The sequence below is a fragment of the Miniopterus schreibersii genome, assembly GCF_964146895.1.
Source record: "Miniopterus schreibersii genome assembly, chromosome: X".
Classification (NCBI taxonomy): domain Eukaryota; kingdom Metazoa; phylum Chordata; class Mammalia; order Chiroptera; family Miniopteridae; genus Miniopterus; species Miniopterus schreibersii.
The window spans coordinates 69,510,021-69,522,198 of record NC_138104.1 but is presented as its reverse complement, the minus strand read 5'-3'; the positions used below and the strand labels follow the sequence as shown (position 1 = coordinate 69,522,198).

Sequence of the window (12,178 nt, the reverse complement as noted above, 5' to 3'; positions counted from 1 at the left end):
AACTCAGGGACTTTGCACCGGCTGTTCCTCTCTGCCTGGAACACTCTTCCCACAGATATTTGCATGGCTAACTCCCTCACTTCCTTCAGGTTTTTCTCAACTGCTATCTTCTCCACGAGACCTAATCATATCACTTAAAATGTAAACCTCACCCCCAACCCACAGGCACTTTCTATGCCCCTCACCCTGCTTTACTTTCTTTCCCTCGGGTAACTTAATTATTTCTAAGTGACCTCCTAAATGCCAAATCCATAAGATATGGTTTAGTTTAAAATAGTGCCACCCAACAGAACGTTCTGTGACTGCTGTCCAGTTTTTCTTTCAGCATTAAAACATCATTATTTCATCTATTGACTACCATATGAACTAGTTTGCTTGAATTTAGGGGCCACATTATATGAAAAATATTTGTTTGTAATCACTAGGGGCACATTCTGAGAGGAGATATTCACATTTATGAGAAAACAACGAAACCGTCTGAAGGGACTACAGAATCACACCTCCCATTTCCTGGTGTGAAAGTAGAATAGTGTAAACACAGTATTTTTTCATTTACTCTTGACTAAAAATTTTCCTAAAACAGAAACTACAGCACAGTTGGTAATAAAGAATTTTAAAAGAATGGGAGACAATATACACAAGTGCTTTAAAAACACAAGCCCTGAGATAGCCATTATATTAGAGTAGAATTTTAGTTTAGTCTTCACTTATTCTATACCTTGTCCTAATAAAGTTTCCATCTAAGTCTGTTTGCTAAGAAAGGCATTACAAATGTATTATATTTTAAAATGTGTTTATAATGATTCTAAGGAGTATTGACTAGTAACCTCTAGAACAGAATGCTTGTTTTGGTAAAATGTAACTTGTTAAAGTTATTGGTTGTAGAAAACTGCTTAATTAAAGGTGCAGCCTATATTTGTCATAGGAGGCTGGTCTGATCCACCAACTCTGGTGGTAAATTAACTCACTATATCACTGATGATAGCAGTGCCAATTATTTTGCTCTGTATGAAAGAACTGAGCAGGTCTTAATATTAGGAACACAGCTACAGGCACATTTCTCCTTTTACTATGCACTTATTATGACAATAAATATAAGAGTAACTTGAAAACAGTACCAAGTCTCATGAGATTTATGAAACAGCCTGCACCATTTGAATCACTGCCCTCTTTTGCAAACCACATATAGGTAAAATTTGGGTAAGTTCATTATGTAGGTATAACTCAGCTCTTTCCGTATCACCAAACTATGCTTCCTCCATTTCCTATTTCCATAAATAGCATTCCCTCCTCAACTACTACCATGATCCAACAAAGCCACTGTTACTTTTATCTTGGATCAAAGCAAGATGCTGTAAAATGCTTAGGCCCCTGATCCATACAAACCTCAGTTCAGATACAGATTTTGCCACTTACTTAGCTGTCTAGTTTTGGACAACGTATTTCACCTTTGAGCCTCAGCTTAGTTTCTTCCCTTAGTCACACACTCTTCATGATTACTTGGGAAGTGTTTCAAGTAGAGAGTAGTTGTAGCGTCAGATGCTGCACAAGACGGAGACTTAAAACGTTCACTAGATTTTCAACATGGATGTCACGGAAGACTTTAGCAAGATCCACTTCAACAGTGATGGGCTAGAAGCCAGACTAGAGTGGAATGAGGAGTGTGGGTGAGTGGTGAGAGAGTATAAGTGTGGATATCTCTTTGAGTCTGGCTATGAAGGTGAGGGAAAAGGAGTTGTGCACCCGAAGGGGAGGTGGGACTGGGAAAAGTTTTCTGTTTTTTCTTCAACACGTGAGGTATGAGCATGTTTGAAAGCTTTATCCCCAGCACCTTGAAAAGGGCCAGACACACAGTAGTCACTCAAACTTTGTTGAAGGAACAAATAAATTATGGGTAGAACACAGTACAGCAGAAAGGGGATACAGATGTAGGAGACAGAAGCATAATGAGGGGTGTAAGGTTCTTGGGAACACGGGAGGCAGGAGCTGAGAGGAGTGGATGGAGGGGTGGTAGCTAGGAGCCAGGACACATTCTCTGCTGTAACGAAGGGACAAAGGACAATGTGGGCATAGTAAGCAGGTGAGTAAGGAAAAATGGAGAAAATCCCTTTCTAATTATTCCTGTTTCCTCTATTAAAGTAGGAAGGGTATTATCTGCTGAAAGGGGAAGAGGAAGTGGGGAGTGCAAAGCTTCGGGAATGAGAACAAGTCCAGATGGAGACAAATGGCATGAGACTAAATGATCTGAGACTGGATCCCGGACTGGAAGGGAAAAATTGCTACAAAGGACAAAACTGGGATAAATGGCAAAATTTGAATAAATTTGGTAGATTACATAGGATTATATCAACGTCAAATGTCCTGATTTAATATCTGCACTGTAGTTATGGAATTGAGCACCCTTGTTCTTGAGAAATAAGTCACTTTCAAATAGTGGGTGTTCTGAGGGATACACAGAGAAAAATGATGAAGCAAATTTGGCAAAAGGTTAACAATTGTTGAATCTCGTTCTTTATGCTATCTTAGCAATTTTTCTGCAAGTCTGATTTTCTTTAAAAATTAAGTTTTAAAGTCTTAGTGTGTGTGCTTGACCTACATCACCCTTGCCTCTGGAAACCCTAACCCAAAGCCAAAACCCTCACTTTATACTTGAAGGAATGAAGTTTCCTTTCTATCCCTTTCATGGAAAACTCTGTCCTTTGTATACTTTATTGCTATGGTGGGTAACATACTTTAACATTGTTAGTTTCATTATTTACTGTGCCTTTTATTACAGAATGACCTATCTTCTCTCACCCTTTTGCTAATGACGGACCTGCTACCTTTATTTTCTTCATTAGTTTAACCTAGCCTATTATTTTTTGTTCAAGTCTTTAGGTTTATAGCTTGTCTTTAATGACATATTATTGTGTTTATTTCTTAATCCTGAGGCTTTTATTTTCATAGCTGTTTACCCTGTTTAAATTTCCTTGTACAAATGTTCTATTTCTTTTTTTTATTAAAAAAATTATTAAGGTTGACATGATTGCAGGAGTCACCCTTCCCCTCCCCACCTTTGCTCACCTCCACACTCCCCGCCAACCCTTTCCTTGGCCTTTACCAAATTATTGTCCATGTCCATGGGGTATGCGTATATGTTCCTTAGCTATTTCCTTCAACTTCTTTATCCAGTCACCCCCACGCCCCTCCCCTTGGGCGCCAGTCAGTCTGTTCCATGTATTCATGCTTCCGGTTCCATTTTGTTCATCAGTTTATTTTGTTCTTTAGATTCCACATATGAGTGAGATCATATGATATTTGTCTTTCTCTGCCTGGCTTATTTCGCTTAGCATAATACTCTTCAGGTCCATCCATGCAGTGGCAAAAAGGTAAGAGATCCTTCTGTTTTACAGCTGCATAGTATTCCATGGTGTAAATGTTCCACAGCTTTTTTATCTGCTCATCTACTGATGGGCACTTGGGCTGTTTTGTTTATTACTGTCACTGTTTTCCCCTTAGTACTTTTTTTTCTTCCCTACAAAATCACAAGGTCTAAGACAGCAGAAACCATGATTGTATTATTCCATAAAGGTATCCGATAAATTTGTTGAATAATCATTTATGTAATAATCCTTTTAAAATATGTTTAGAGCACTGTCTTATTTAACCCACTGGAATTCAACCTAATTCTACTAATTACCTTGTCATAAAAAGCATTAAAAATTTTTGTTACACACACACAGTCACATCCCTCTCCCTCCCTACCTTTATTTTATTTTTATTTTATTTTATTTTAGTTGTTGTTGTTAATCTTCACCCAAGGATATTTTTCCCACTGATTTTTAGAGAGCATGGAAGGGAGGAGAAAGGGGGAGAGAGAGACAAAGAGAAACATCGATGTGAGAGAGACACATGGATTGGTTGCCTCCTGCTCCCACCCGGATCAGGGCTGGCAACTGAACCTGCAACCCAGGTACATACCCTGGACCGGGAATCAAACCTGTAACCCTTCCATGAGCGGGCCAACGCTCTAACCACTGAGCCATGCCATCCAGGGCTCTACCTTTTCTTTAATGGAAAAAATTTTCAGTCCTTCTCACTTCTTTAACAGAGCTTGGAATTAGTTTCCTATGAAACATACTTACTGTACATACTTTGTCAACTTGTTTTTATTCATCACTCATTTTACTTCCAAGGCTTGCTAATACAGGGCCCATTTGACTCAGTTCTTGAACCGTTGTTTGGAGATGAGTTATATCTTTGCATCTACAAAATCCCATAGGCTCTGGAAATCTACAACAATCTATTTGTTGTGAATACCAGCTTAGTTGGGAGATTATTTTTTTAGTTATACCCATAGTTTTATTACCACAAATATTTTGAGATCTCAGTTGAGACCTGATCTGTTCTTACTGTTAATCCTTCAAATGTTGTCTTTCCTTCAACTTTAGGTATTTGTTTTCTCTCTCTTTTTCTCTCCTCAAGAGAATTTTTTAAATATGTTTTTAGTGATTTTAGAGAGAGGGGAAAGGAGAGGGAGAGAAAGGGAAACATCAGTGTAGGAGAGGAAAATCTATTGGTTGTCTCCTGCATGCCCTGACAGGGGACTGAACCCACAACCTGGACACGAGCCCTGACTGGAAATCGAACCAGTGACCTTGAGGTGTATGGGACGACGCTCAACCCACTAAGCCACACTGGCCAGGGCTGTCCTCGAAGAGTTTTATAAATAAATGCTGTGGTATCTATCTTTGATATTGCAATAAGCATGGAACAAAATGCCATATACATGATTTCATATATTGCTCCTAACAACTCTGAGACCAACAGTATGTTCTCCACTTCTGTCAGAGAGGAAAGTACAGCAGAGAGAGGTTGGAAGGTCTTCTCAACTAGTAAGTGACTGAAACGAGATTCTAACACAGACCTGTTTCCTAACAGAATCCAAGGCAAGTGTTCCCAACCCTCATGATTGATAACTGTGAACTTTCTATTTGTAGTTTAAAAAATTAACACTATTAGAAGTGTCTTTGAGCACAGCCTTTATTACAGTTTCTGTTATTCCTTTTGCTTACCCAGTTAAGAATTATTGTTTCCAGGTAAAATCTCAATGTTCCAGTCTCCCAATCTGTTGTTGAATTATTTTCATGTGGCTCCTTAATCATTTCATAATTTAGAGCTGATTTTGTTCAGTTACACTCTGCAGTACCCTTGTTTTCCTAACTGCTCTTACTGCTGCACTGCAAATGCTTCCCCAGGTTCTTGTTTAACAGCTTGGATCTTCTGCCCCTGGGAGGAAAATTCAATCACTCTGAATTATGAACACTTTTTGGGTGTTCAACTTCAGAGACTGATAATGATTTTTTTACCTAAGTTCTTAGGGAGATTCTTTTCTTACCACAAAATTTTATCTTTTCCATTCTAACTCATTACCATAGTGACAGTAATTGTTCAGAAATATACGCTCCAATAATTGTTCAGGAATATACACTCCACTTTCATTGTGGCTGGTCCTTATTTCTTTCTGGCTGATGGCACTATCATGGGAGAAATTTGATGCCAATCTGATTTTAGTGTTGATGGTGGCAGAAAAACAACAGCTGTGATTATTGAGTCAAAGTGAGGTACAAACACTGAATTTATTCAGTGACATTAAAGTTTTACAGGAATACATTTGTAGCTATAAAAACAACCTTTATTGGGACATTAGTGAGCCAAGTGGAGAATCTGAATAAGGTCAGTAATTTAAATAACAGTATTTTATCAATGTTAATTTGTCAATTTTCATAAATGCACTGTAGTTGTATAAGAGAATATCTTTGTGTTTAGGAAAGTCACACCAAAGAGTACTTAGGAATAGAGGAGGACAGTGTCTACAACTTACTTTCAAATACTTCAGGGAAAACACTGTACTCAGATGCACACATCCACATATACACACGTATATAGCAGGAAGAGAGTAACACAGCAAGTGTAAAATGTTAACGTTCAGCAAATCTAGGGAAAGAGTATTCAGGAATTCTTTGTACTATTTTATCAACTTTAGAGGGGTTAGGAGGTAGGTTGAGAGCCCCAACAGCTAGGATGGAGTGTGTGTTAAACAGAGATTGTAAACATCAGTTTTGTAAATTTTACTCTTCATACCAATGGGAGTGCGCTGGACAGTGGTATTCAGCAATCAGCAATTTTCAGTTACATTTTTTTTTTTTTTTGGTCTTTTTACATCAGCCAATTGTAAGGCTTTAGTTAATCTTGATTTCCTAAACAGTCAAAATGGAGTGCTGAAATTTTATCTCTATTAAAAACAATTAATACGACATAAATCATTACTTTTAAAACATAGCACAAAAATAAGGACACCTGTTTAAGGATAGTTAAAATTTGCTTTAAAACAACCATAGCCCATGTAATGTAAAAGGAAAATCATATTCATTTCTAAGAACAATAAACACTGCAACCCCATACTTACCAACATGTGAAGGCCAAACAGTTATATGAGGATGGGAATGATACCAGCCCACCACTCTCATGGGGCGACCTGTTAATTCAGCCAACCTGTGTGTCTGTCAAGGTATTTTCAACTTGTGGAAACAAAAACCTGTGATGCTGATAAGGGCTCAGAAAGTATCCTGAGATTTAAAACAAACCATTTACAATTTACTATCAATAAAAAAATGAAATAAGATTGATGCCCAGAATTTCCCAGACTTCCCATTTAAAAACAAAGGTGTTTCTTTTTTAAAATGAAATCCACTCCATTCCCATTATTGTATATAGTTACATCCTCCCAATTCAATTTAGCCAATGTTTGATCACTTAAATACTTTTACTCTGATATCTGAAAAACTTTTCTAAATCTTTGGAAGTGACTTACATTATTAACTTGCATACTCTTTTATCCTCTCTCTAGCTCCATCCTACTCCCATTTTTGAAAAAGAAATACAAGATTTTAAAAATTCACTTGATTTCTCTCTGGCAGGCTGCCAATGTCAACAATAGCAACTAGAGTGGTTTCAGAGACCAAATAAATCTACTTCAGTCTCCCCATTAGTCTAGAAATATTCCCAAATGAATCTTTTCCTCCTTTTTTCTGGAAGTAAAATTTTCCCATGATTCTGAGGCTCTAACTTGAGATGAGAACTCAACTCAGAGATAAGAAGTTGTCCCCTTCCATTGCTGCTCACTGAGAATTGCTGCTAACATGTAAAATGCTGGTTCACTTCCCTGCAAATTACATTAAAACACAATAATCTTTTTATACAACTAAGTCTAAGAAAGAATACTTTTAAAGTTATTTTTTATTTTCAATTGCCAAGAAAAATTACTTAACTGCTCTAAGCCCATTTCTTCAGCTGCAGACTGGGGGAAGTCCAGCTCACACAGCAGAGAAGAGTACATGAGGCAATCCAAGCAAGCAGTATCTTGCCTGACACCAAGTAAGTGCTTAACAGACACTAATTGTCATGTCAGTACATTAACATGCAACACTGTGTCCAGCCATCCATCTCCCATTTTGAGAATGGACTAGTTTTAGTTTGAAGTTATAATATGTAATCATAACAAACATCTTTTATACAATTATTTCCTGGGAATTTTATTTTGGCAAAGTTTGTTTGTTTGTTTGTTTGTTTGTTTAAGTGCCAATGAACGGGCTTTCTGCTTCTGGCTAAAATGGAATAATAGGGACTGGATTTGTCTCCTGCCTCAGACAAGCAAACAAACTCGATTAAATGAAACAGGAAGGCCAGTAAATGGGACACAAACAAGGTGAGCCCTTGAGAGAACTTCCAGGCCACAGAGCAGGAAGGGGAATTGAGGTGGAGTTCAGCCAGCTCCCTGTGTTCAGGAGATGGATCGGACAGTCCATTAGCTAGAGTTGGCAGGGTAGAGAACTGGAGAGAAGTGAGCAGAAGGAAAAACCCAGAATATCCAGAGGATCCCGCTGGAGTATTCCACAGATCACTGATGAGCATAAGCGTGTGAGGAAATGACGTGAGGCCAGAGGAAGGACCACCAGAGAGGATAAACAGTAACGATGCTCAGCATTCAAGCAGGACTGGGACTAGTGGCTGTCCCCACTGGCAGAACAATGCAGGAGGCATTGGGTAGGGTGCTCAGAAGGGTCTTGCCTCAGTAGTGTGGGAAAAATATGACTCCTACACTGAAAGGGCCCATGCAACAAATCTTCAAAGCAAGACTCCAAAGCAGAGGTGGGGAACCTTTTTTCTGACAAGGGACATTTGGATATTTATAACATCATTCTTGGGCCACACAAAATTATCAGCTTAAAAATTAGCTCCTAGGTTTATGGAATTTCTAGTCCTGCCTGGGGTTGCCTTGGCAGGGCCAGACCAAATGATTTCACAGGTCATATATGGCCTGTGGGCCGGAAGTTCCCCGCCCCTGCTCTAAAGGATCCAACTATTCTGGGTAACTTAACAGCATCCACAACAAGCTCAAAAATTATGTCTAGGAATAACTACAAAGATATCCAACACCCAAGGGAAGATCATAATATGTGGCATGTGACCTAAAATTACCAGGTAAGCAGAGAAACAAGAAAATAAAATCCTTAATGAGGAGATGGAAAACAGATTAGTGGTGACGAAGGTAGGAATGGGGGAGGGGCAGAGTGAAAAAAGTCAATTTTAAAAGGTCACATACTACATGATTTCATTTATCAAACATTCTTGAAATGACAATATTATACAGAGAGAGAGCAGATCAGTGGCTTCCAGGGGTTGGGGTAGGTGTAGTTATACAGGAGGAGCATGAAGCAGATCTTTATGATGATGGAATTGTTCTACATCTTGACTGCTATGGTGCTTACATATATCTATACATGTGACAAAATGGCATAGAACAACACGCGTTGTATCAATGTCAATTTCTTGGTTTCCATATTGTACTGTAAATTATGTAAAATGTAGCCTTCAGGGGAAACTGGGTGGAGGGTTACAGGGACCTTTCTATGCTATCTCCACAACTTCCAATGAATTATTTCAAAATAAAGAGTTTTTAAAAAGGTACTTACCATAAAAACATATTGCTACATCTGATTATATAAAAGTACAAAAACAACTTGTACAAAAACACGTACACCATGAGTAAGCTGAGAAAAATCATTATCCTTATCACAAAGGACTAGTTTGATTTATATACAGAGTGCCTATAAATTAAGAAGACGATTACTAATTAAATAGAAAAATGGACAAAGGAAATAACCAGATAATTCAGAGAAAAATACAAATGACCCTTAAAAATTAAAAACTGATAAAATTTACTCATAATAAAAAATGCTAATTAAATGACAAGAAATAAAATATAAATACAGATTGGCAACAATCAAAGACTGATCTACCAGGGCCTGGTAGCACAAAAACAAAACTATGATGACACACAATGTTTGTGAGTGTGCAGGGAAACAAGCACTCTTGCACATTGCTGGAGGGTAAACTGGTAAAACAGTATAGCAACAAGTACATAGAGCCTTTGTTCCAGCAATTTCACCTCTACGAATTGGTCCTACAGATACGTGCACTCATTTGTGAAATGTAGTATATGTTAAATACATCTTAAAAAGAAAATATTTATGTTTCTACATTCACAGAATTCATCTGTAAAGATACATGAAAACCTGATAACCCTAGTTATGTCCAGGGACAGACCGTGGGGAAATTGGGGCACAAAGGTTAGAGAAAAATACTTATTTTGTGTACCTTTTATGCCTTTTAAAGTTTATACCATGCATATGTAATACTTATTTTTTAAAAGTTACTTTTTGATTACAAGATTAACTTAATCCAAAAGACCAATAAATTACTAAAACTACTGTTGCAAATTTAACTTGCTATAGCTGAGGTATGGAGTACAGATCATAGGAAGCAAATGCAGTTCTCAGCACTGCATTTTTTTTTTTTTTTTTGAGAGGCAGCCTCAATAACGAATCTTTCCAAATGATAGAGTCCAAGAGAGTAAAAAGCCTAGAAGTTAAATGATACCAGGAAAACTGGGGAAGGGGGGCAGAGGGGACTGAAGAAGGGTGGTGGGGAGGAGGAAGAAGGGACTCCCCGCACAGTTTGTTGCCATAGGATTTGACCAGGAATATCAGAAATTTCTCACTCTTCAATAAAAGCCACTCAAAAGGAGAACTGGACAAAAATTCTGATTAACCAAACAATTGGATCTAAGGGTTAAACATGAAAACTGGGAGAGTCACCAGGAAGAAAACCTGTGAAATCTCCTAAAGCAGGCTAAGGTAACAAACAGAGGAACCTGGCCTAGAAGCCCCAGAGCACATAAAAGCTTCTTATCAACCAATAAGGATATCTCTGCCTCTGTTGAGGCTGCAGATAGCTGCTCTGGAGAAATTTCCACTCGATCCTTCCTCTTATCCGAACGTCGCAAGATGATGACAGAATGAATGTGAACAATTCTGATGGTGTCAACCTAAAGGAAAATCCACAGAAATGTTTACTTCTGTCTGTATCCAATAATATCTCTCCCTGCAATTATAGAATTGCATTGTATTACATTATCAGGTTAAAGATTCCATTTTAGAAACCTTAATTTTTCTCATGAATAATGGAATGTTTCAAATAAAAGACATTCAACCTCAACATATACATTTCAAAACAAAAATACTAAAGCTAATATTTAGATCAAGGAAGGACTTCTTGAATAATCAACTAATAATCATTTGATCCACAACTATGTACAAGACACTGTCACACAAAAGAATACAAGTCAGAGTGCTGAAAATTCAAGTGCTTAAAATGGTAACAGTCTGGTTAAGTGGCAAATATCACACATGAAATTACACTAAAATAATGTAGTAAATTAAGGCTACAGAAGCTCAAAGGAAAGGAGTCACTTATATTTAAAAAAATCTTCATAGAAAAGGCAGATGAGTGTATTTCCTGACTGGTGTGTGTGTGTGTGTGTGTGTGTGTGTGTGTGTGTGTGTGTGTGTGTGTAAAGATAGAATTTCTGTAGATGCCAAATGGATGTGAGTGATATGTTTGGGAGACAAATAGGCCAATTGATTTAAAGAGAAAACTTCAGATGGAATGACAGATAATAAGGCTGAGAAAAGTTAAAGCAAAAATGTGCAGGACCTCGAATGCCAAGCCATGATCTGTAGGATGAACTGGTTGGAAGGAAAATACTTCAGATAGCCTAAACATGAAGTAAAGTACTGGACTAACTGGATAGCAGAGATGGAAGAAACAGATTTCAGATTCATTAAGAAGGAAGAATCCAAAAGATTTGGTAGCTTATAGACCACGGGTGACAGAAGACAGGAAATTGTTAAGGATGACTCTAAAGTTTCAAGGTTGAAATAGTGAAACACGGAGGCAGGTCTAAGTTTAGCAAGGATCAGGAAGGAAGGAAGATAAGCATGTTTTCAGATGAGCTAATCTGGGATGAGAGGATCTTAATAAAGGCAAGGAATAGTGTGGAGAGAGGACGCAGAGGTCCAGGCCTAAATCGAGGGGGAGTACCAACACTTTGGATGGGGTACAATAAGAGGATCCAGGAAGGAAGACAGAGGAGTCCAAACGAGAACAATGAAATGGTTCAAAAGTTTCAGGGGGGAAGGGGTATGGCATTGCCAGATGTCACAGGGACATGGGTAAAACCTGAGAGGAGATTTTTGGAGTAAGCTATAGACCTACACAGTGCAATACAGCAGCCATTACGTACATGTGACTGGCTGTGGAGCTTGAAATGCTGTCCCCTTTATGCCTTTTTCTATCTGGTGAACTCTTTCATAGCCTTTAAATTCCCTATGATGAGACTTTAAATGCTCATCTTATAAAGAATTAATCATTCTCCCCTGCTATGTAACGTTTTTTAATAATACAAATACACATCTTTGCTAGAGCTTATATCATATTGTGTTCTCTTTGTTGACATAATTTCCTTTTCCACTAGAATGTAAGATCTTAAGGGCAGGGAACATGTTTTAGTTATGTTTTTACCCCAGTGATAGCAGGCACAGAATACACAATCTAGAAAATCAAAAGCAGAGACAGAAAGATACTTGACTTTCCAAGGAGCAACAAGAAAAGAGCTGACTTTTCATTGTAGTTTATTTTTCTTTTTTTATTGTAGTTTTGATTTGCACTTCCTAATAGCTAGTGAAGTAGAGCACCTTTTCATATATCTGTTGGCCATTTGTATGTCTTCTTGTGA

General features: G+C 37.9%; 1 protein-coding gene across 2 annotated transcripts in view; it reads right to left on the bottom strand.

Annotated features, from left to right (window-relative positions):
* BRCC3 (BRCA1/BRCA2-containing complex subunit 3) overlaps positions 1–12,178 on the bottom strand; it is a 62,240-nt gene that overhangs the window by 39,867 nt on the left and 10,195 nt on the right. For both annotated transcript variants that reach the window (XM_081126682.1, XM_081126683.1), the window contains exons 4-5: positions 10,310–10,429; positions 6,449–6,536 (exon numbers count right to left, since the gene is read on the bottom strand). In XM_081126682.1, coding sequence (XP_080982808.1) covers positions 6,449–6,536; positions 10,310–10,429 — 208 coding nt within the window. The remainder of the gene's footprint in view (positions 1–6,448; positions 6,537–10,309; positions 10,430–12,178) is intronic.